We start from the raw sequence: 26141 nt of genomic DNA, 5'->3' as shown, positions 1-26141 counted from the left end.
ATAATAATAATATGCGTTTATATTAGCCAATGTTACGCGTCTAAAACGTAATTTTTTCATCTCACGATAATCCTTCCAAAAATCATGGCGACGGATGTTGGTAGTGGGGCATGTGCCGTTATCAATTGTTCATGCTGTTGTGGCTAAATGTGTTTTGGGCAGCTCTATTATACATGCACTTGATACTATCTCCGACTACGCCACCTGAGGAATTTCACCCCAAGACTTTAACAACCTCTACTCAGAAGGCACACGCAGATCCTAACTATAAATAACCCTCAGTTATTCTATTTAGTTTTGGGCATTTAAGATATCATTCTGACATTATCGTAATTCAATATTTCTTAATATTATCTTAATATATATGTTATATTCTTAATTTGTTTATTAGTTTACTATATATTTGGAAGTTTGCTTTGTAACTTTTAGTTATTTAACCTATAGAGACCTTTATTTTGAAAGGCGGCTTGGCGGAAATGCGAACAGATCGCTCGCGCGCAGGAAGCGCGCATATACGGAGATTGCAGACAGACGGAGACACGGAACCATGCGGTCACGGATTCACACATCTGAATAATAGTGTGTTAAGGTCATCTAAAAGTGAATTTAGGCATCTAGTCGCTGTTTATTTTTTATTTTGTAGTATTATTTTTGTTTGTTTTTTAGCACCTGGTTGGAAAGCAGTACAAGGTATAGTTCATGTATATTTATGCACTTGTATAATCAATGCTACATAGCATATCTTGTCCTTATGATTGTTTTATACATGTTTGAGTAATTTATGGCATTTATATTAATGCTAGTAATCATTTAGTGATTTATTGCTATATTTTACTGTTTTGTTTCGTGTATGTGAATTATTTTCAAACTCCAATAATGTTAATTTATCTGTTCTAGCTCTTATAGTGTTGTGAAGGTGTTGTGAAGGCAATGTGAAGGTGTTACGGACAATAAACAGGCAACATCAGTGAGAGAGAGACTTTTCTTTATTCAACCGGGCTGCTACAGTAAGAGCTTATCCTATTTATTCCATTTGCTGATGTAAATGATGACAGACAAGGCATCTAAGTCATGCACTCCTGTGAAAGAAATGGATGCATCAAAACCTTCTCAAAGCAGTGATACAGACGATGAGATAGAAGATCATTCTGATGGTGTAAAGACAGATGAAGTACGTCGCTCTCGTCGTAAACGAATTCCTACAGAAAAGATGGTTGCGTATCAAAGAGAGGAGTCACAAAAGGCAGAGAAAAGGCTCATGCACTCATATGAGCAATGGAAGGCTGAGGCTCGAAAGGCAAGAGAGCAGCTGAAAACCGATATTTCTGAGAGTCAGCTAGCAACACTTATAGACACGTTGGAAAATGAACGAGACAATGTGATGAACGCATACATGAGAATTCGTAGTTATGTTACTCTTCCCACTGATACAAGAAGACGGATTGATGCTTGTGATGCTGTGACGAAGGACATAGTAAAGATTGCATATGAGAGAATCTCGGGTGTTGATGGAGACCTGGATGTTGAAAGAAAAAAGGAGCGTCTTCGTGAATTGCTTGATCGAGATTATGCTCGCTCCGTCTACGGTTCTACAGTCTCGCGTATCAGCTCCAAGTCAAGCACACCCATAAGTCAACCTTCACTAAATTCAATACTGATGGCTAAACGAATAGAGGCAGAAGCAGAGCTTGCAGCAAAGGAAGCAGAGTATGCAGCAATAATGGAGGAAAAGGAACAAAGGGAAGGAATACAACTTCTAGAAGAAAGGCAAAAAAGAGAACTTGATGCTCAAAAGAGTGAGTATGAAAGATTACTAGCGGTAAAGGAGGTAAGAGCAGCTAGAGCCAGACTAAAGGTGTATGACAAGTGGGAAGTTTCGTCTGATGATCAGAATGACGTGCTGCAGCAACCTGTGAGCATTCCCACACAAGTGTATTCATCCTCCATTGAGCCAACACTCAATGCAAAAGCATCATCGCCAACTACCATTGTGGATGTGTCTTACCTTGCACAGGCTGTTCAAGACAGTATAACGCTGAACAGACTTCCTATGCCAGAGCCTACAGTATTCAGTGGTGACCCCATTCACTTTATTGAATGGAAGGCTTCATTTCAATCACTCATCGACAAAAGACACATCTCCTCAGCAGATAAGTTATACTACTTGAAGAAGTATGTCACTGGTTCCGCTCGGAAAACTCTTGAAGGCATGTTTTACAGAAATGATGAGGAAGCCTACAAGGATGCATGGAAAAGACTTCAAGATCGCTATGGACAGCCGTTCATCGTACAAAGAGCATTGCGTGAGAAACTTGCATGCTGGCCCAGAATCCAGCCCAAGGACGCTGAAGGACTCAGAAATTTCTCAGATTTCCTGAATGCATGTAAAGACGCTATGCCTCATGTTAGGAGACTGGAAATACTGAATGACTGTGAGGAAAATAGAAAACTCGTCAGTAAACTTCCTGATTGGGCGGCTGCCCGCTGGAATCGCCAAGCTACGCAAACGCTGAGTGAGACTCAAGAGTTCCCACCTTTCCATGATTTTGCTAAATTCATGTCACTTGAGGCCGAGGTAGCTTGCAACCCAGTCACTTCCTTCTATGCTCTTCACGCTTCTGAAGCTAATAAGGATAAACAGAACCTCAAGGTTAGTAAGAACAAAGCCAATGTCTTCCACACAAAGTTAATCACACAAAATGAGGATCCGAAGCACACTGGTAAAGTATTTAAACCATGTCTGTTCTGTCGAAGCAGTGAACATCAAATTCATGATTGCTCTAAATTCTCTGCAAGGTCTCTTGAAGAACGGAGACAGTTCGTAAAAGATAGTAAGCTGTGCTACGGATGTTTGAAGCTCAGTCACAGTGCCAGAGACTGTCGTTCCAGACATAACTGTGTTATCTGCAAAGGAAGACATCCTACCTGCCTACATGATGACAGCTTCATTAGAAGGGTGAAGTTTTCCCCTGCTCAAAGCCCAGAGAACACGCATGAAAGGGTAGTGACGACGTCTTTAAGTGTAGAATCTGGATGTGCATCTGCTAACACCTCAATGATCGTGCCAGTGTGGTTGTCCTCACAAAATGACCCCACCTCAGAGAGACTCGTCTATGCTCTGTTGGACACACAAAGCGACACTGTCTTCGCCTAACCCTAACCCTAACGGTCACGGATTCACACATCTGAATAATAGTGTGTTAAGTAGTGGTGGGCAGATCGATACTAATATCGATAATATCGATACCAATGTTGGTATCGGTATTGATCGATACCAACGTGAAAATATCGATACTTAAGTTTCAGTTTCTCTCATTTTGCGACCTGACTGTGTTTGTCAAAATGCTGCTGCTGTCACAGAGCAGCGCAAGCTCTCTGTAATCGTCCTCCCAGAGTGCTGCCTTTGGTGCTGCTGCTCTCGTCCCCCTCTCCTGTGTTGTGCCGTCACGTGACTCACCACCACTAGCGCGCTACTCATGACTAATCCCACCCCTACCGCTACGTCAGTCAGGCGCGCGCATTTCCACAGCACAGTCAGAGACGTAGAATGGCAGCAGAGAGAAAGAGGAGTGTTGTATGGCTGTATTTTCAGGCCGAAAATGAGACAACAGCGACTTGTACTATTTGTCGAAAGTCTATAAAATACAGTGGCAATACAACTAATTTGTACAAGCATATGAAAAATCAGACCAGAGAATGCAGAGCTGCAGAAACGGAGAGAGGAGGAGAGAAATCCCCCACCCCCACCCCCTGGCGCTGACAGACCCGCGACTCAGAGGCAGAAGTCACTGCCAGAGGCATTTCAGTTTGGCAGAGAATATCCAGGTAGATAAGAGTGATGAAAGACATATTAGTCATCTTCAGCGTTAGTTAATAATAATTAATCAACAATTATGCTAAGACCTAGAAGTAATACATTAATTCCATTGAAAGCGTGTTATTTAAATGAATGCATTTACTGGAACTGAAACAAATACACTGAATATAATGTAGGTCATATTTGATATTTGAATATAATTACCCTTTTTGTGTTATCTGTGAAAGGGATACTAGTTTCTATATTTAAACTACACATAGATGGGCACCAGACTTAATTATTTTTATTATTTCTCAAAGCCGATTCTCCAAGAGCAGTGGAGATTACAAGGCGCCTAGCAGAAATGATTGTAAAGGACCTGCAGCCTCTTTCCATAGTGGAAGATGTCGGCTTCAGGAATTTTGTAAAGACACTTGAGCCACGGTACAAAATTCCAAGTAGAAAAACTCTGATGGAGGGGAAACTACCTGCACTTTATGAAGACTGCTCCTCTAAGGTCAGAAAGGCATTAAGCAGTGTGGACAATGTTGTGCTGACAACTGACATGTGGACATCAACAGCGACAGAGGCATATTTAACGGTCTCATGCCACATCATAGATGAAAACTGGCAAATGCTGGCATACGTGCTTGAAACGTGCTCTGTTTCTGGACAACACACTGCAGACAATATTTGTTCACAGTTAACCAGAATTGCGGAAGAATGGAGCATTTCAGAAAAGATTCAGGCTGTAGTAACAGACAATGGCGCCAACATGGTTGCTGCTGTGCGTAAAGCAGGTTGGTCACACTACCCATGTTTTGCACACACTTTAAATTTGGTGGTGAAAGACTCTATCAAGGCTCACCCTGACATACTAGAACTCCGAGAGAGAAGTAGTGCTATAGTTAGTTACTTTCACCACAGCACTAGAGCTGCAGACAAGCTAAAAGAAATCCAAAAGCAGCAGAAGTTCCCTGAACATAAACTTCTTCAAGCAGTTGAGACAAGGTGGAACTCTATCTTCTACATGTGGGAGAGATTGTTGGAGCAAAAAGAGGCAGTTACCACAGCCCTCTGTCTACTTGGCAAGAGCTCGCTTTGCTTGAATGAGGAGCAATGGTCTGTTATCAGTCTCTCTATTGACGCACTGAGACCATTTGAAGAAGCAACCAGGGAGGTATCTACTGAAAAACATGTTTCAGTTTCGAAGGTGATTCCCCTGGTTTCAGTGCTCCTGAGATCATGAAAAGTCATGAAATTTCATTTAGATTTAGGCTGAAGACGCATCCACCTTAATTATTAGAAAGTATCGGTATCGGCGATACTGACCCTGTATTTACTTGGTATCGGATCGATACCAAATCTAGCGGTATCGCACACCTCTAGTGTTAAGGTCATCTAAAAGTGAATTTAGGCATCTAGTCGTTGTTTATTTTTTATTTTGTAGTATTATTTTTGTTTGTATTTTAGCACCTGGTTGGAAAGCAGTACAAGGTATAGTTCATGTATATTTATGCACTTGTATAATCAATGCTACATAGCATATCTTGTCCTTATGATTGTTTTATATATGTTTGAGTAATTTATGGCATTTATATTAATGCTAGTAATCATTTAGTGATTTATTGCTATATTTTACTGTTTTGTTTCGTGTATGTGAATTATTTTCAAACTCCAATAATGTTAATTTATCTGTTCTAGCTCTTACGGTGTTGTGAATGTGTTGTGAAGGTGTTGTGAAGGCAATGTGAAGGTGTTACGGACAATAAACAGACAACATCAGTGAAAGAGCGACTTTTCTTTATTCAACCGGGCTGCTACACTAACCATGGATGAATCAGAGACAATGGTAGTCGTACAAAAGTTTATTAATTGGTAAGACACAATAATTTTAAAAGGTGTTGGCCAGCAATCACTCTCATCTCTTTGTTAAATCCTATCGTTGGCAGCAGAGGAACCTGGGCTTACCAACAGGGGCAGTCTCAAGATATCACCCTTAGAAAAATCACTCTTTTCACAGTGCACACACACCCACAAGCACACACTCAGCAACTCATGTCAGAGAAGACCACGACTCACAGTGAGGATGCCACCACCAAAAGATCACTCGTCTGGCCCCCGGGTGCCCAGGTCCTGCCGACAAATGAAGAGGAGACAGTAAGAGAGAGCATTGATATGCACAGAAAACAAAATACAACAAATTAATGTAATGCCCAGAAGGGACCAACTATTTGATCACCATCCAGTCACCACAATCAAAAACGCAAAGAAAACAAAAGATAAACTCAAATTTAAAAAAAAAAAATCACTAAATGAAATAATCCAATAAATTAGGCAGTTTGACTCAAGCAAACAGTGTTTGCAAGCCACACATTAATTCACTGGTCACAATTGAAATACAAAAATACAGATTCAAAACATACTCGAACATGGAAATCAATGAAAGAAATAAAAACACTAAGCATATCACACTTCCTTACTGAGCCTAAGCCCAGAAAGTTCACTTTAAAAATAAAGTCATGAGAAACGTTTCAGTCCCGTGCAAGACGCGGGGAAATCAGTGGAAACAGAACAGCAGTCGTTGATGAAGGAGGACGTTGGAGCAATCAGCACTTTAGGATTAGGCACAGCATGTAATACTCATTCAGAACGCCGCTATTTCCCTTAACGTGCGCAGCAAAACATGCTGTTTCCGGTCCGGATCACATCGCAAACTATGCGGTGGATAGAGCCAAATGTCTCTGACAAAACTCATTGGCCGGAACGCAGATAGGTCGTACACTGTCTCAATAGTCCACACCTGACTCTATGGGAAGCACCCACACCCAGTAGACATCACAGCCATTAGATAGCAGCTTCAGCGGTGTTTACGGGCAACCCATTCAACAGTGCACTCTGGCCAGGAAAGCAGCAGGGCGCGAGGGTGACGTCACAGCCCCAGAAAATGACACACATCAATAAACTGGTAGTTTGTGCTCTTATACGCAACAGGTGACAGGCCATTGGCCAAACCACAAACAAGTAGGAGGGGTCATAACCTATACTGCTACACTGTGATTAATTGATTGAGCTTTTAGCACGGTGTACCACGTATTAGCACCATACTTTAATTGCACAAGAGATTGGGGGTCTCTAAAAAAAACAACAACTTGCATCACAATGTGTAATTGTGATTGTCAAAACATTTCGTAAACAATTTTTACATGGTATTTCAATTGAATTCTTGGATTTGATTTCAATCTTGATTCAATATTAACTCATTTGGATAAATATTAGGTAGGCTACAGTAAATAGCCTGCATGTTAATTTTTCTCAAGAAAAAATATATCTCACATAATGCTGTAAACAGAAATTAAATGTAGTGCTTCACTAAAATAACAAGCAATGATAAGTAAACATAATAAATATGTAATATAGTGCACATATTTAGCAAAATATTCCTGCTATTTTTCTAGCCAATAACGTGCAGGTCATTAAATGGCTTTCCTGAGGTAAATGTAACGCTCTGGGACATTATTGTTCTCCTGCTGTTTTATTGACCTCTTTCCGGGGTTGAAAAACACTGATTGATCGATATTATGTATGAGACAAAGTTGTATAAGTTGTGATTCTTTAAAAAAAAGTAACAGATGATCGGAATTTCGTAATAAAATGGACATAACCTGAGAGCTGATATTTGTTTCATCAATAGTAACCTGCTCTGTAGTCTGTCGGTCTCAGTGTCCTCTTTGCTCCACGATTTTTCTTTGCGTGAGAGAATGGATGTGTTGCAGGAGGGGATGAAGGTAGAGCAAAACTCGAGAGCACGTAGATGTGAATTTGAGAACTTGTACATTAAATATTTGTACTTGTTCACTAAAATTTACACTCACAGCTCCAATGCGAAAACTTGTAAAATACAAATCTGAAGTTGAATGATGAAATTTGCACTTGAGGCAGGGGAAGATCTAGAAAACAAATCACGGGGTGGCAAGCAGGGTCAGGGATCATTTCTGGGGTGGTGAATGTTTATAGCGGGGGTATGTTTTGCTTGATCGCATGTGTAAACAAGCCTACATCATGTCCTCATACAGTGAAAAGCTGAAAACACCACGAGCGTCACGTTTGCTACGCTTCAGTGTGTGTGTAGTAGAGCCGCATTGAGTGCTCATTCCCAGAGACGCGCAGAACTAGGGTGACCACCCGTCCCGCGTAGCGCGTGCGCGCACAGCGTTTGAAGCCCAATTCATGCGTCCCGCAAATTGAGACCGTGTCACGCATAATCAATGCTTGCTCAAAAAAAAAAAAAAAAAAAAAAGTCGGTCACTCTATATCCTCGAGACCCAGGCAGCCAAACGTTGTGCCTGAACTCGTTCACGTTTATGAACTCGTTCATATTGTGGGTGAACTGAACGTATTGTTTTACTGTCTGTCATGATTAACGTGTGAACTCGTTCATTCTGGTGTCTGTGAACGTACGCTCTCTCAGTTTAACTTCGTTCAGTGGGGTGCCAGATTTCTATAGAGCCTTCCAGGCAAAAGCCCGGCTAAACCTCAACGTAAACAGGGCTTAATATGTAGCGAAAAAAACACCCAATCTGGCAACACAAGCCACCAGTGTCGCACCGCGGCCGCCGTCGACAAAGGCGTCATATGATAATTTAAACGGATTTTATAACGAGGTCGGTGAAGATGGGAACAATCTTACATTTCTGTGCAAACTTTGAACTGAACTAGTTCATTTTAAAATGTGTGAACTAAACTTTGAACTAGTTCAGAAAGTGAGAACTTCCCCAAGACCATAGACATACTGTATGTCTATGCCCCAAGACTGGTTGCCACTCCCACGTGACCTGCTGACTAGGTTGATGTCAACTTTTTCATTGTTGTCATGACAGCACACCTTGTCGTTCCGTGAACCTCTGGAGTTGTGAGTTTAGACTTTTTTTCGACTTTTTTTAAAACTGTTCCTGTGGTGTTGAGGAACTATAATTCCTGTTAATCCTATAATTTTATATTTTTATTTATTTAAAGTGAATTAATTGTAATGAAAATAAATCAAATTAAATAGCTAAAGTAAATCGGAAGTGGAAGTGCATCTGTCAATTCATTGAATGTTCAAAATATTCATTTTATTTAGAAAAAAAAATACACATTGGTTGGCCTATTCATGAGAATATATCAGCAATTACAGATGTTTAGGAAATAGGGCATTATTAATGTATGTGCTAAGGTATGTGCTTTTTTTTTTTTTAACAATTATTCATGTACAAACAGTAAGGCAATAGTAACAATTCTAGATATGGGTAAACCACTATCAGAGTCTTCCCGTGGGATGGGGGCACCGCCGCGCCAAGCAGTGTCCCACATTGTCCCTCAGAAACATACCCCTTGTCCCCCCTTGGGCTTATTAGCAGGTGGTCACCCTACGCAGAACAATTGCAGTCTCTTTGAGCTTTAATATTCACAAACACTAGTCCATATCAAGATTTGATTCATTGTACAGCTCTACTTTTGATTTATTCATTCAAAACATGGCGTATACCTGCGTATCACGTAGACTACACCACAGGGTAGTTGGATGTTTATGTCATTTCAGGTGTATTTAGTGAGTGTTATTTCAGTCTAACTGTTTATGCAGTTCTAAGATGTTTTCTTTCCAGAAGTACCACTACCGTATTATTGTTATTGGTGATGCCTTATTTGCATTGTTCTTTATTATTGCACACAAAAAGAGGCGACAAATTTTACTTTTATATTTCCTTTATTTTGGGGTGAACAATTTGCTGTGTGATCCAAAGATATACTGGCACTGTATTTTGTTTTATTGTGAGTCTTCTGCCCTATGAACAGTAAAAGAAACAGAAACTCCTAACTAATTATAAGGAATAAATACAAACCCCACTTATATTTGTTGGTCCTTTGTCATTTTCATGCGGCCACATATCCTGAAGATTATCTACCTATAGGCCTCTTGCAAATCTAAAGCTACAGCAATATCTGTGTGTGCAAAGATTTATTAATTTATGCTGTTTCTACATTATTTTGGAGGTTTAATGTGAAAGTATTACAATATCAAAATATATTTAAAACTTTACCGTTTATCGCGATTACCAAAAAAATGACCAAAAATAATAATAATTAGTAAATTTTAAAAAACAATTGATTGACAGCACTTATACTCTGCTGTATTTTTTGTATTTTTGGAAAGTGTCTGATAACAGACGATTCATTATAGACATTTGTGTTCTTGTCCAACAGCTGTAAGTCAGTAAAGGACAATGGCTTCTGTTGTCTGTTGCTGCTGTTCTGATAACACACTAGATGAAGGAGGTAACAGTGATAAAAGAAAAAAAGAACAAATCAGAAATGTTAAAGTTGTGATTTAAGCACTGTAATTAATCTCTCTATCTGTATTCCAGTCCAGATGAGCAGCAGTGTTGATGTGAAAGCTGAAACAGGAGCAACTCTAAACGCTCCTGTACTTGCTAGAAGCACCTTCACAGCCCCAGTGACCTTCAACTACAGCTCAAACACTGCGGGAAATGGTAATGTAGTTTGTATATATATAAAATAATGACTATAATACTGTCACGGTGTGAGGTGGTGGAGTGCAGGAGTGCAGGCAGAAGGAATAGGAGGAGTCCAGATGAACGTGAAGATACTAATTTTAATCAAAAATACAGGTAGGAGGACAGGGAATCTCCGGGTAACATACAACATCGACCGACAAAGACAGACTGAATGGGAAGGAACTAAATACACAGAGGAATCAAACTAAACGAGGTGAAAACAGGTGAAACAGATGAATACAGGACGCTGAACGGGAGGCTGATGAGGGAGTGAGTTCAGGTGTGGAGACAAGAGGATCCTGGGAAGTGTAGTGCTGGAGACGCAGACAGGATGGTGCAGACGAAGGACTGTGACAGAACTCCCCCCTCCCGGGAGGCGTGACCTCACGCCGCATAACAGAGGAAGGAGGGGGGACGAACTGGGGGCTGGGCGGGGCGTGGCCAGGGCGGAGCAGGCTGAGGGCGTGGCCAGGGCGGAGCAGGCTGAGGGCGTGGCCAGGGCGGAGCAGGCTGAGGGCGTGGCCAGGGCGGAGCACGCTGAGGGCGAGACCAGGGCGGAGCACGCTGAGGGCGTAGCCAAGGCGGAGCAGGCTGAGGGCGTGGCCAGGGCGGAGCAGGCTGAGGGCGTGGCCAGGGCGGAGCAGGCTGAGGGCGTGGCCAGGGCGGAGCAGGCTGAGGGCGTGGCCAGGGCGGAGCAGGCTGAGGGCGTGGCCAGGGCGGAGCAGGCTGAGGGCGTGGCCAGGGCGGAGCAGGCTGGACGGTCTCCGGCACAGACTGGACGGTCTCTGACGCGGGCTGGACGGTCTCTGGGGCTGGGCTGGTCGGGCCCAGCAAAGAAGAGAGCTCGGGCTCGGAGAGACTGGACGGGACCAGCAGTGAAGAGCATACAGTCTCCGGAGGGCTGGACGGAACCAGCAGTGAAGAGCATACAGTCTCTGGAGGGCTGGACGGAACCAGCAGTGAAGAGCGTTCAGTCTCTGGAGGGCTGGACGGAACCAGCAGTGAAGAGCATACAGTCTCTGGAGGGCTGGACGGAACCAGCAGTGAAGAGCATTCAGTCTCTGGAGGGCTGGACGGAACCAGCAGTGAAGAGCATACCGTCTCTGGAGGGCTGGACGGAACCAGCAGTGACGAGCGTTCAATCTCTGGAGGGCTGGACGGAACCAGCAGTGAAGAGCATTCAGTTTCTGGAGAGCTGGACAGAACCAGCGGTGAAGAGCATTCAGTCTCTGGAGAGCTGGGCGGAACCAGCAGTGAAGAGCGTTCAGTCTCTGGAGAGCTGGACGGAACCAGCGGCGAAGAGCATTCAGTCTCTGGAGAGCTGGACGGAACCAGCGGTGAAGAGCATTCAGTCTCTGGAGAGCTGGACGGAACCAGCGGTGAAGAGCATTCAGTCTCTGGAGAGCTGGACGGAACCAGCTGTGAAGAGCATTCAGTTTCTGGAGAGCTGGACGGAACCAGCGGTGAAGAGCATTCAGTCTCTGGGGAGCTGGACGGAACCAGCGGTGAAGAGCATTCAGTCTCAGGAGAGCTGGACGGAACCAGCGGTGAAGAGCATTCAGTCTCTGGAGAGCTGGACGGAACCAGCGGTGAAGAGCATTCAGTCTCAGAAGAGCTGGACGGAACCAGCGGTGAAGAGCATTCAGTCTCTGGAGAGCTGGACGGAACCAGCAGTGAAGAGCATTCAGACTCTGGAGAGCTGGACGGGACCAGCAGTGAAGGGCATTCAGTCTCTGAAGAGCTGGACGGAACCAGCAGTGAAGGGCATTCAGTCTCTGGAGAGCTGGACGGAACCAGCGGTGAAGAGCATTCAGTCTCTGGAGAGCTGGACGGAACCAGCAGTGAGGGCTCAGACTGGACGGTCTGGACGGTCTCTGGCTGGACGGTCTGGACGGTCTCTGGCTGGACGGTCTGGACGGTCTCTGGCTGGACGGTCTCTGGCTGGACGGTCTGGACGGTCTCTGGCTGGACGGTCTGGACGGTCTCTGGCTGGACGGTCTGGACGGTCTCTGGCTGGACGGTCTGGACGGTCTCTCGCTGGACGGTCTGGACGGTCTCTCGCTGGACGGTCTCTCGCTGGACGGTCTCGACGGTCTCTCGCTGGACGGTCTCGACGGTCTCTCGCTGGACGGTCTCGACGGTCTCTGGCTGGTTGGTCTCTGGCGCTGGCGGGACGGTCACTGGCGCTGGCTAGACGGTCACTGGCGCGGGCTGGATGGGGCTGGACGGAACCAGCGGTGAAGAGGGCTCTGACCGGTAGGTGATGACGGCAGGGGTGGGGATGATGGTGGGTGTGTGTGGTTGAGTGGTGCTGTCATCTTCAGCCTCACCAACGGTGAAGGCTGACCCACTCAACCACAACACATGATCCAGGTATCCGGCGAAGGTTCCTGGAAACGCTGCTGCTGGGGCTTGCCGGTACAGATGATCATCCAAACCCAGCCAAAAGACTGACTTTAGAACATCATCCGACCAACTTACCCCAGCAGAGAGCTCCAGGAACCTGACGACGTACTCCTCACAAGTTCGTCCGTCCTGGAAAAGGTTGATGGTGGTGAGAGCCGGGGTTAGGAGAAGTCCCATATTGTCACTGTTGTGGTCGGTCGATCTGTCACGGTGTGAGGTGGTGGAGTGCAGGAGTGCAGGCAGAAGGAATAGGAGGAGTCCAGATGAACGTGAAGATATTAATTTTAATCAAAAATACAGGTAGGAGGACAGGGAATCTCCGGGTAACATACAACATCGACCGACAAAGACAGACTGAATGGGAAGGAACTAAATACACAGAGGAATCAAACTAAACGAGGTGAAAACAGGTGAAACAGATGAATACAGGACGCTGAACGGGAGGCTGATGAGGGAGTGAGTTCAGGTGTGGAGACAAGAGGATCCTGGGAAGTGTAGTGCTGGAGACGCAGACAGGATGGTGCAGACGAAGGACTGTGACAAATACAATATATATGATAATAATATAATATAACTATATAATATAATATCTGGACTTTCTGATACACACTATTTATTAACAATAATATATGAAATAATGCTTGCTGTGAATCCTATTCATAAGGAAGTTTAGTGTGTAGCCATATTTTTCAGAAATGCTTTAGGTACTTGCCACTTTATTCTTCTGTGTAACTGTATCTATTGTCTCTTTTCATTTGCATAAATGTTCTCATTTTCTCTTTCCTCACAGAGCCACAAAAAACCTTGGCGAAGGAGAAAACAGAAAAACAATTAAAAGGTGCAACCATCATTTCTTCACTATAGAGGTCTTAAAGGATTTAGACATGTTGGATGTATTTTGAAGAGAAATGTCAAAAACTTTTGATAAAGTTGTGGGGCGTTTAAATTTACATTTGTAGTGACAGTTAACATTAGCCCTAGCTGTAACCCAACCCTTGACCCAAAAGCTAACTCTAACCCCTATAATCCTAAGCCTTCAGCAAACCCATAACTCAGATCATTAACAGTAAATGTGGGAATCGGCCAGAACAAAGTGTAGTCACAGTAAATCCATAGTCTTGTATTAAATTACAGCACATAGTAAAGGCACATAATAAAAAGTGTGGGCTAAAAATAAAACTCTTTTTGCCTGTAATTTAATTTGCTTACGTTATTTTCAAAACAGAGGATTTGCAAATATTTTTGCAAAAACACAAAACCAGCATGCGGGAGAAAGCTAAATGTATTTTTGAGGGGAAAGAGGAAAATGAAGCAGATCTCAAAGCGGTTTACACAGACCTGTTCATCACAGAGGGAGATATGGAAACGGTCAATCAGGAACATGAGGTTCTGAAGATTGATGATGCTTTCAAGAAAAAACAAACACAGGACAAACCAATCAAATGCAATGATATTTTTACTGCATTGAAGAAAACCGATGAGAAAAAGAATGTGCTGACAAAGGGCGTCGCTGGCATTGGAAAAACTGTCTCTGTGCAGAAGTTCATCCTGGACTGGGCTGAAGGAAAAGCCAATCAGAATATAGACTGTGTGTTCCTGCTCCCATTCAGAGAGATTAATTTGATGAAAGATGAAGAGTTCAGTCTCCATAAGCTTCTGCTGGAATTTTATTCTGAACTGAAGGACCTGGAGGAATCAGAGTTATATAAGGGATGCAAGCTAGCATTTATATTTGATGGACTTGACGAGAGTCGGTTGCCTTTGGATTTTGAAAATAATAGATCATTAAACACCGTTGAGAAAGAGTCATCTGTAGACGTGCTGTTTACAAGTCTGGTCAAAGGGACTCTGCTTCCATCAGCTCTCGTCTGGGTGACCTCACGACCAGCAGCAGCCAATCAGATCCCTCCTCGGCATGTGGGTTTGTTCACAGAGGTGAGAGGATTCACTGACCCGCAGAAGGAGGAATACTTCAGAAAGAGATTCCAAGATGAGACTGTGTCCTCCAGAATCATCTCACACATTAAGACGTCTCGTACTCTCTACATCATGTGCCACATTCCCGTCTTCTGCTGGATCACGGCCAAAGTCCTTCACAATATTCTCATCAAGAACAATACAGAGAACATCAGCACAACACTCACTGAAATGTACATTCACTTCCTGAAGATACAGATGAGCATGAAGAGCCAGAAGTACGATAGAAAAACAGAAAGACAACAAACAAAGCTCTTACAGTCAAATAGAAACATTATATTAAAGTTGGCCAAGCTAGCGTTTGAACAGCTGAAGAAGGAAAACGTTGTGTTCTATGAGGAAGATCTGGAAGAATGTGGTATTGATGTGAGTAAAGACTCTGAGTTCACAGGAATGATCGCTGAGATCTTTAAGAAGGAACACGGACTTCATGAGTCAAAGATCTTCTGCTTTACACATCTGAGTGTCCAAGAGTTTCTTGCTGCAGTGCATGTGTTCCTCTGTTACCTGAACAAGAACATGCAGGAGCTGCAGTTCTTCTTTGATGAGCCCAAAGAGGATATCACATTACATGAGCTACTGCAAAAGGCTGTTGATAAAGCCATCGAGAGTAAGAGAGGACATCTGGACCTCTTCCTGCGGTTTCTGATGGGCATTTCACTGGAATCCAGTCAGAAACTGCTCAAAGGCCTGATCACAGACACTGAAGACAAGACAGACACTGAAGACACCACAGAGAGCATCAGACAAACAACTGGATACATTAAACAAAGACTAGACCAGGACATCTCAGAGGAGGCTTCAGTCAACCTATTTTACTGCTTACTTGAGCTGAAAGATAATTCCTTATATGAGGAAATCCAGAGATACCTCGGTCCAGATGAAGATCCAGGAAGAAAACTCTCCTCTTCAATGTGCACAGTGCTGGTCTACACACTGCTGATTTCAGAGAAGGTGCTGGACGAGTTCGACCCAAAGAGGTTCACTTCATCATGGAACTACGAGAGACTCATTCCAGCTGTGAGATGCTGCAGAAAAGCCCTGTGAGTAATTACACAATTTCACAACAATTAAAAGATAAAATACAGTTCAGTGAAATATCTTGTCAACTCCACATACTCAGGTTTTGCTTTCTCATTCGCTGATTCACTGTGTATGAAAAGGTGTCTCATAACTATGATGTCTTGCAGACACTTTCCCCTGTGTGTCCTGTAGTGTGAATGAACCAGTGATGTTTTCTCTAAACAGACGAGGTAGACAAAGCCTCCTAAAAAACTTCATGACAAAATAATCAACAGAAAAAAATCAGGGTTCACACAATTTTATAATGTAATTTTTCAGTCATTAATATTTAAATAATACCTGCATATCCTCTAGAAAGTTTTATAGTTATCCTGATATAGTATAAATCATTTTCATTCTTTTGAACTGTTTGTTTCAATTCACAGGTTTAAAATCAATGAAATAAGGTCATAAAACCCACATAAACATTTGTTCACTGGACTTGAACAAAGTCCTCAATTTTCCTTATACAAGATTATTAACCCTAACCTTAATCATAATGAAAAATTACGATGCTTGGAAAGCAATATTTTCAGATAATGTCGTCCTCTGGCGTTTCACATAAAGGAAGACGAGTGGCACAAAAGAATATTTCCAGAGATTTTCCAGTTGTTGTTTTTTATCACTTTCATAAAAAAATAAAAAAAAATTTAAAAACCTTAAAAAAAAAAACGTGTAGCCTCAGAATAAACAATAGTTTTAATGGCGAGGGCTTAGGCCGGAGACACACTGGCTGCGTGGCGAAAGCGTCTCGTAAGCGTGGCATGTCCGTTTTTATTTCGGCTCCCATGTTAACAGATTAGTAGCCTGACTTCGTCATACTCATATTGCTGTCGGAATATGAGTCTGAAACTCCTCCGTATGGCTTTGATTATGAGGCGTGTCTTAACCGAACCAGGAAAAAACCAACTCTGCACTCAATTGGATAATCGGTAAACCTACAACCAATCAGAGCAACGCAGTAAGTCAGCTACTTTGCATGCAGTTGTCAACTACAGAACTTAATCAGGGTGGCTACAGGTATAACCAATTTAAATTTAAGACTTTTTAATACCACTTCTAAATTAAATTTAAGACCAAACTTACGATGGAAATATAAATTAAAACTGAAAATACACAGTAATATTTCCAAGTAAACACACTGTCTGTTCAAAAATATGGTGAAATGACAATAACCAATTGTCAATTGCGTACGTGCGGTCGCCTGTGGTGAAGTACAGTGGAGTGAAAAGAAATATAGAAGGCATTTTTATAATAAAGTATAATATCATGATTTTTGATCATGGATCATTCAATAGATGATAAACAAACTCATAGTAGGGGAATCGTCCTGGTAGTAAAGCTTGTGGGGGACACTGCTGGAAAAAACAGCAATGCAAGTTTGAGAGGAACGCCTCCGACAAATCTCACGAGAATCACAACATGCTTTACGGCAACGACGTCACACACATCAACAACAACATATGAAGCATGAAGACACTTGCGCGCATTTCAGACGTGATACTCGACGATGGAAAAAGCAAAGAAAACGCGGTCGGTAGAGAATGAGCCTCTCTGCTCAACCCGTAAATTAATGCATCGATCCGCAAGTTTTGTTTGAGTTCTTTAATGGTCTAGTGGTAGATCTTTTGTGTCAGAGGTTACAGGTTATACGTGTTTTTCTCTCTCATCAAAACTGAATATGTTCATCAGTGGTTACAGTCTATATCAAGCAGGGACACGTTTGTGTGCATTTTATTTTGTGATTTCACTGGAATGAATAAAGAGTCTCCGCAACTGCGATAGATTGAAGAGCGCGTCTGAGTGAAGACTACGCGTGCGCCGCCACGAGAGACACGATGTATCCATGACACTGATAGCAGCATATTTAATGACAAAAATGCACACTATGCAAGATTTGTGCCTTAATATAACAGCTTCAAATGGGTATCAGGCTGTGAGTGCAGAGATGCTCTGCGTGAGTGGTATTTACGACAGTGACATTAAATACAAGTACTCCACTGTGACTCTAGGGGTCGCTGTTTGACAAAAACTGAATTCCTGCATAGTGTGCCTTTAAGTCTTAAGATTGAAAGTCCCAATACTGTAAAACTCGACGTACATCCACATCACATGTTAATACAGCGTTAGAATTACACTCACAGGACACGTATTCGCAATCACAAAAGTTCATTATTTGCTCATGCTTTAAAGCTTTGCCGGGTAAACATTTTATTGGCGTTCTTTTCTGACATGATGCACTTTTTCTAAACACGTACTGAAGCGCGCGTGCTCTGTCAAACAGCGCCTAACTGGATTTTATCTTTTGCGTCTGATTTTTGTTGGGCCAGACCCATCTGATAGCGATAGGGGGCGAGACAGAGAGAGAGCTACGTGGAAAAATATGCACCAAACAAGCCACCCTATTTTCCTTCGGTGGTCCTTTCCATAAATATGGAACGGTCCCTTATAGGGATGGGAATTGAGAACCGGTTCCACTCGAGAACCGGTTCTAAGTTTTACGATCCATCGATATTGTATGCCCTCGACGTTAACGATTCCTCTTATCGATGGTCCTGCTCTGACTCAACCATAGCATGTAGGCTATAGACTGTAAACTCACAACTGTCCCTGTTGTATTTTTTCACAACTGTCCCAAGCGAATTTTTGTACCGCCAAAGCCTGATTTGATCGGTGAGTAAAACTGTCTCTCTCTGTAGTGATGAAATGCTGCACTTGTGACAGCGCACATGTTAAACTGAACAAGCAGTGAGAGAGAGAGAGAGGTTGCCAGCAAACGTGCGCACGCACTCTCTCTCAGGCTTCACCGTCTCAAAACTAAGCGCTGTCTTGCTCTCTCTCTCTCCCTCGCACATATTAATCAAAATAATTGACACAATGGTAAGGTCAGGAGACTAAAGTATCATGTGGAGCATTGGGAGATTTGTTTTTCCAGAATTACCGCTGGCCGTGAATTGTGCTAAAATAGGCCTCCATTGCCTTATCTTCTCTTAAAAGCGCTCCGCACATTCAGCTGACATAAACCACACTTCAAATAAACAAAAAAAAAAAAAAAAAAAACGATCCAGGGATGAAATGTTTTCTTTGATGACACACATCTTGTGGGATGTCCCAATCGCCGGGATAATCACACAACGCGCACACGTCCGATGATGACACGTTCAATTCCCGAACTTACGACTCATTTGAACCCATTCGTTTTAATGAAGGGTTAGATCTTCCAACACTGAACTCACAAGACTTATAATCGTTGAATAACTAATCGTAAAACTTTTTAATAAGGTTCCATTTATTACATAAATAACATAAAAAGTGCAGTTTGCTTAGTCAAGTGTAAGGTTTACAACAAATAAAACCACTTGTTTTCCCCCCTGAAAAAGCATATGACAACTTTTTCCCACACAGTGCTATCAGGAATCGATAAGAGAATCGTTAAAGAATCGAATCTATAAGCAGAATCGTTAGTGCCATTGATATCGATAAAATCTTATCAATTCCCATCCCTAGTCCCTTAGTTTGTTCAGGTGTATTTGATAAGGGTTTGAGCTAAACTCGGCCAGAAAGTGGATCTCAAGGGGCTGAGCTGAGAACCCCTGTTATAAACCCTACATGAAAAACACATTAATATTGCTGTTTGTTTTGTTCTCCACACAGGTTACATAGCTGTAATCTCACTGTTCAATCTTGTGAGAGTTTGTCTTCAGTTCTTCAATCCTCAAACACCATCCTGAGAGAGCTGGACCTGAGTAACAATGACCTGCAGGATTCAGGAGTGAAGCTGCTTTCTGATGGACTGAAGAGCCCAAACTGTCAGCTACAGATACTGAGGTCTGAACTCAAATACTTGCATTTGATTTTATCTTGCATTAATTATGTAAAAATCACTCTGCTAAGATTTATTCTGTATGCAATTACATTGTGCTTTTCTTGTTCAGATGTGCCATGTGTAATTTCACTGCTTAGTCCTGTGAGAGTTTATCTTCAGTTTGACTTCAGTTACAACAGAGGATATAATGGGGATAAAGGAGAATTAATTTGTTACATTTATATAACACTTTTTTAGGTGCTGTCTATGAAGTAATATATCTAATAGACCAACGCTACTTTTGTGTCATCGAAGGGTAACGCCCCTTTTTGGGGGAAAACAAACGGATTCCCCTGAGAACAGAACTCGCTCTAGATCTGCAAAGTTTCTTGATAACAAAAATGGCACAGACATACACACTCTCTTTGCCGGCCGAGGACCGTGAGCGGTATTTAAAGAAACTACTGGATACGGGGTTACAGAGGTGTCCCTTTGAAATAGTTGAAAACTGGATTAATGACCCCACGCAGTGGCCAAATATGGACTATTCAGACCACTATCTCATGGAATCACCAAGTAAGTAGTCTATTTTTTTGTCATTAACACACTCACACTATGACAAACTAGACTATGAGGCCTATCACTTGGACCATATTTAACTTGATTCAAGCTATTGACATAGTTTTGTTGTTGACTAGCTATACTAGTTAGAAAGACGACTCTGCTAGCTGCTACATGATTAGCTCAATGCCGTACACTCTAAACCTTTTTACAATTTTCAAAGTCCTAGCACTTTCTAGACACAAGCAGAAACCAGCCAAGTCCACTTTAGTTTTTTTTAGTAAAATCAGTTAACAGCCAAGGTAGTGTGCCTATTGAGAGCTAATCACATAATGTTAGCTGCTAGCAGCTTCTTCTTTCTAACTAGTATAGCTAGTCGACAACAAAACTATGACGCCATGTCAGTTGGATCATATTTAACTTGATTTAAGCTATTGAGATAGTCTAGTTTGTCATACTTTGAGTGTGTAATGACAAAAAATAGGTTACTTGGTGATTCCACGAGATAGTGGGAGATGTCTGAATAGTCCATATCTGGCCACTGCGTGGGGTCATTAATCCACTTTTCGACCGTTTCAAAAGGAACACCTCTGTAACCCCGTATCCAGTAGCTTCTTTAAATACCGCTCAAAGTCCTCGGCCAGCAAAGTGTATGTTGCTGCCATTTTTGCTATAAAGAAACTTTGCAGATCTAGAGGGAGTTCTGTTCTCAGGGGAATCCGTTTGTCTTCCATCAAAAAGGGGCGTTACCCTTCAATAACGCAAAAGTAGTATTGGTCTATTAGTGAATTAATTATATATATTTATATAGCTGTGGTCCGCAAACTGATAAGAGAAAAACGCGCAGTGGATCAAGCGCACGGCGGCACAGATGTGTGACCTGGTCGAGCGCAACCCTTTCACAGACATCAGTGGAAAGTTTGTTGTTCGGTCGGATATATAAATGGCACAATACAAATACAATGGCACAAACATAGAACCTGTATACAAATACAAAACGAAGCAAGTATTTACTAACTTTAACTGAAGAGAGAGAGAGAGAGATAGCCCACTTCTACTGTATGCTCTTGATTGCTGATCGTTCACTCAGCACACGTGTCATTTGGATTAAAACTAAATCGTATCTGTAAGTAAAACATGAACTGTTACGTGATTTATGTATAACGAGTGGTTTCTTACATGATCACAGGACATTTACAGGTCAAGAAATTTCATGAACGCAAACATCGGAAGCCCGCGCTCTGAAAGTGCCACTCACAGTGTGTGAATTGAATTGAATTATCTTTCATGTCTTGCACTTTAATGGACAAATTCCCATAAAATTATGTAAAACATGCATCTTGGTGAGTATCCTGGTAAACATAGTTGGTTATATCTTTAATATGTGTCATCAAAGTAAACGCACGTACAGTACAACAGGCTCTATTGGATGTGCAGCAGCAGGTCAGCAGCAGCCTAATAAAAGCCTAATGTTTCTGACTGTTAATCAAACTACAAACACAGTAATCACTCCCTGCTATTGACTGAATTACTTTAGTAACTTTATAAAAGATTCATCTATATTTAATTTATACAGTGATGAATATGCATTTACATTTATTCATTTAGCAGACACTTTTATCCAAAGCGACTTACAAATGAGAACAATAGAAGCAGTTAAAGGGTAATTCCACTGGTGGAGACATGAATATGTAGTGAAAGTGGGTCATATATTTAGTAGAATAGTATAATTTTTTAAAATTTGGGTCCTTCTTGGCCAATAAAAGGCAGAAAATGACTTTTTAGTGCTTGTGGATTGCAACAATCCCCATAGTGCATTGCAATGCTCAGCTCCGCAGGCCACTCCCACTACTCCGCCCATCACTGTAGACTAGAGTTGAGCTCCACTCTACGCTACCGCCTGGAAATAATTTCGTACAATGAAACCAGATAATGTGCGCTAATATAATATGACGACGTAAGAGCATCAAGGTGGCGCCTGCGCCATCAGCCAATGGGTTGGCGTGATTCTATATGGGCTTCAGACAATCGGCACACTTACTCTGCGTTGGGGCCAATTACCAAGATCAGAGCCCTCTCCCCGGACAGCAAGTCAAATATGTTTACCAATTAAATCTATCCGACTGATTTGTAAGTGTGAACTCGTGAACTAAAAAATCCTGATGTTTTCAGTGCTGATTCGGTGGTGACGCCGTGTTCATGTAACCAGAGGGTGACGCTGCCTATAACACAAAAGCTGCCACAAGGAACTGGCAAAAGTAATGCTTATGAATGTTTCAAATATAGCAAGGAGACATTTTAATTGTTTATTAGTGTCTGTCGGCTGCAATAGTGGCCGCAGTAGTTAACACGCCTGTAGAGAGAAATGCACTTTTCATATGGATTACATAAGCAGATCAGTCGGTTTCTTTTCGATTTGAATTGTTTCATTTAAAATGAGACATTTTTAAGCTTTCTTTATATTTCTTGTGTCTGTGAGGCAGCTTAAACACTGAGTTTCGGCTCATTTATGAAGAGCTCCAGTTCACGAGCAATGCAATCTCACTGGCTCCTCCATGTCCTAATTATATGGTCTGTTATATTTGCTTCTTATTTATTAAATCCAGGCAATTGGTTGATAAAACATTGATTAAAAATTAAATACAAATGATACAAAACAAAATAACATTTTTAGAAAGGCTTTCTACAAAACAAAACTTAATGAATTGGTCAGAATCGTGTCTGACCCACATGTCTCCCGATATATTGCGGTATCTTGCAACACATCCTGCCTTGCCAAAACACACATGTGGGAGATGCGGAATGGATAGAAATAACTCAAAAAATAAAAGAGGATTTGAATAAGCCCATTAATGGCATTTTTGAGTCATGCTCTTAACGAACTGTTTTATTTCCTCTTTCTATATTGTGAATAATAAATGTGGATCATTTTAATGTGTTTGTTACACAATGGAGTCTAACTGATTGTAATAATTATTTGATGTAGACTACTTTTAAACTTAGAAGTATTCATTGGCATCCTCGCATACTAAACTGCATTTTTTTATGTTTGCGTGCTGGAGGTACGCTATTATGTTGTGTGTATGTGATGTTAACATTTAAACTGGTGAGAGAAAATGTCACTATCAAAGAGTCTAAAGAGGAAAGTTGAAAGCAAAAATAGCCATTGAAAGAATAAGAATAATGAAAAGACAACTAGCCCGTGTTGTTCACCTAGTTTTGTAAATGCGACGACAACCCAACTCACTAAATGCGTCTCTATAGCGTGCACTGTGTTTATCGTACAATTTATATGCAAAAAAAGAGTTTTTACGTGCATATGATACGCATGGGTAGGTTTAGTAGTGGTGTCGGGTGCGTGTGTATTATACGTTGGGTAGGATGGGTAGGACAATAAAGTGCGTATCAAATGCATGAGAAAAACTGCTTATCACATGTAGCATATGTAAAAACTAATTGTCGCGTATAAATTGCATGATAATCACAACGCGTGCTATAGAGATGCATATAATATTTGACATTTAATGACGGTTATTGTAGAGGTGTGTCTAGCGATCCACAGACTCGGCTGTGGCGCGGGCGTGGAGCCTAGAAACTCTGAAACTGAAACTCTCCTCTTTGGAGCCAGACATTCAGAAACTGATGTGTGAGAAGCAGCACTACTCGTCTCACTAATATTCACGTTCAGTTTTAGATGGAAATCTCAAAATATAAAATCTACAGATCTGTTAGTTTTGTAACGTACTAGTTTTTGTTTCATGTGTAAAATCCCAGTAATTTCAGTGAATATTTGGACATTAAGGTGAACATATTTTTCAGCATTTTATTGTTACCATAGTTACAACCATAGACTGCATATGCCCACCACCTCAGTTTTAAACTAATGGCTCTTTGGAATAACATTAAGTGAGACCTAGGCTGAGACAGTATGTTTAATTGCACTTTTTCAAATTAAATAAAATTCAAATAATAATTCCTGATCATATTATTGCATTTGTGTTTTAAGAATTAGCTTATCCTTACAATTTTGTTGTTTTTTGGGGGGCATATTAGAGTGGGATTTGGTTAGGTGGTCCTCAGAAAAAAAGTGCGAGATAAAGTAGTCCTTGGGCTGAAAAAGTTTGAGAAACACTGCTTTAAACTAACAATAGGAAAACTATATGCTAGTGGTTTGACCCCTCTCAGTTAAATTGTCACTGGTATCTAAACATTTGAACCACTGACCCAATCCTCAGCACTGAGCCCTGCTGGAGCTGCTCTAAATATGTGCTGTGCAATTACATGATGGATCAAATATGGTAAAGCAACTGAACCTCTCAAAATACAGTTTAACAGGCTTAAATATATAACTGAAGGAAATATATATTTACTAAACAAATCAAGCCAACTAATATGGTTTTAAAATCTTTTGGTTTCAATATATTAAAAAGTTACAAATGTAGTGAAAATACAGGTGTCGGTCTCAGCAAATACCAAAAATTAAAGTATTGATATTGGACTCCTTCTGGAAAAAGTGGTATTTGTGCGTCCCTACTTAAAACATTACTGACTGCATTTAATTGAAGACATTTGGACATATTTCTGTGTGTATTTGTCCATTTAAGCACACAGCTGAAGCTCAGAGTAGCCTATACTTGTCCGTGTTTTGCTCCATTATGAATTGTGTACACAGAAAGCCGCCTGGGGAACAGTATCTTGCTCACTGGTCAATACACTTTTAACTTTACACTTCTTTTTAGTATCGAGAACAGACAGAAGGAGACTGTGTATCACATTACATGATTCGTCTGATTTGAAAGTTATATAGGAAGGGCGACAGCACACTGCTTCAAAGGAAATGGTGTTTTCATAATCATTCAAAGTAAAATTAAAATTTAATTAAATTGATTGTGGAGCCCTAATCATGAACACATCTTTGAGAGCAAGGGGGCGACTCGTGGTTTGGGCAACTTGTGTTCTTTGCATATAGGGTGGACCGGCTCTGGATATGTCATTGTCATGGTTAAAGTTAAAATCCCCCTGGTTAGTGTTTGTTTAATCATCCTCTGGTGAGATCTTGAGAGATGTCATGTCTTATTTTAGATTCAGTTGATTTCATCTTAGGCTGTGTGGCTGTAAGTCAGTTGTAGATTGTACAGTGGACACATATGAACACTGAGCAGTGTTCATTTTACTCTGGGGATTTTGCTATGTGTGTTTCAGATTATAGACCACGGGTTCTCATCTCTGGCCCTCAAGATCCACTTTCCTGCAGAGTTTAACCCTGATCAGACTCTCCTGCCTGCAACTTTATAGTAATCCAGATGACCGTGATTAGTTTGTTCAGGTGTATTTGATAAGAGTTTGAGCTAAACTCGGCCAGAAAGTGGATGTCAAGGGCCTGAGCTGAGAACCCCTGTTATAAACCCTACATAAAAAACACATTAATATTGCTGTTTGTTTTGTTCTCCACACAGGTTACTTGGCTGTAATCTGACCATTCAATCTTGTGGGAGTTTATCTTCAGTTCTTCAATCCTCAAAAGTCCTAAGAGAGCTGGACCTGAGTAACAATGACCTGCGGTATTCAGGAGTGAAGCTGCTTTCTGATGGACTGAAGAACCCAAACTGTCAGCTACAGATACTGAGGTCTGAACTCAAATACTTGCAATTGATTTTTATCTTGCATTAATTATGTAAAAATCACTCAGCTAAGATTTATTCTGTATGCAATTATATTGTGCTTTTCTTGTTCAGATGTGCCATGTGCAATTTCACTGCTCAGTCTTGTGGGAGTTTATCTTCAGTTCTTCAATCCTCAAACGTCCTGAGAGAGCTGGACCTGAGTAACAATGACCTGCAGGATTCAGGAGTGAAGCTTCTTTCTGATGGACTGAAGAGCCCAAACTGTCAGCTACAGATACTGAGGTAAATGGGTTTCCATTAAACAATTAATACAAAAATATATATTTTTACAATTTTGTCAACAAATACAATGCCAG

The 26141-nt window shown here is 41.5% G+C and overlaps 3 protein-coding genes across 3 annotated transcripts in view; all 3 read left to right on the top strand.

Moving 5' to 3' along the window:
* The window catches only part of LOC120480869 (NACHT, LRR and PYD domains-containing protein 3), a 165447-nt gene that overhangs the window by 2379 nt on the left and 136927 nt on the right, over nt 1-26141 (top strand). The window lies entirely within an intron of this gene.
* Nucleotides 1-26141, top strand: part of LOC120480865 (NACHT, LRR and PYD domains-containing protein 3) — a 43127-nt gene that overhangs the window by 5568 nt on the left and 11418 nt on the right. Inside the window, exons 2-8 of the mRNA XM_089126981.1 lie at nt 10040-10111; nt 10201-10326; nt 13547-13594; nt 13982-15776; nt 19450-19623; nt 25618-25788; nt 25897-26067. Coding sequence (XP_088983107.1) covers nt 10060-10111; nt 10201-10326; nt 13547-13594; nt 13982-15776; nt 19450-19623; nt 25618-25788; nt 25897-26067 — 2537 coding nt within the window. The 5' untranslated portion in view covers nt 10040-10059. The remainder of the gene's footprint in view (nt 1-10039; nt 10112-10200; nt 10327-13546; nt 13595-13981; nt 15777-19449; nt 19624-25617; nt 25789-25896; nt 26068-26141) is intronic.
* Nucleotides 418-6130, top strand: LOC148969345 (uncharacterized). The gene is made up of 2 exons (XM_089126892.1): nt 418-3825; nt 4117-6130. The coding sequence occupies exon 1, from the start codon at nt 1046-1048 to the stop codon at nt 3152-3154; it is 2109 nt and encodes a 702-aa protein (XP_088983018.1). The 5' UTR covers nt 418-1045; the 3' UTR covers nt 3155-3825; nt 4117-6130.

The sequence above is a fragment of the Pimephales promelas genome, chromosome 24, assembly GCF_988280905.1.
Source record: "Pimephales promelas chromosome 24, fPimPro1.hap1.1, whole genome shotgun sequence".
NCBI classification, from domain to species: Eukaryota; Metazoa; Chordata; class Actinopteri; order Cypriniformes; family Leuciscidae; genus Pimephales; species Pimephales promelas.
This window is presented reverse-complemented; position numbering and strand designations above follow the sequence as displayed.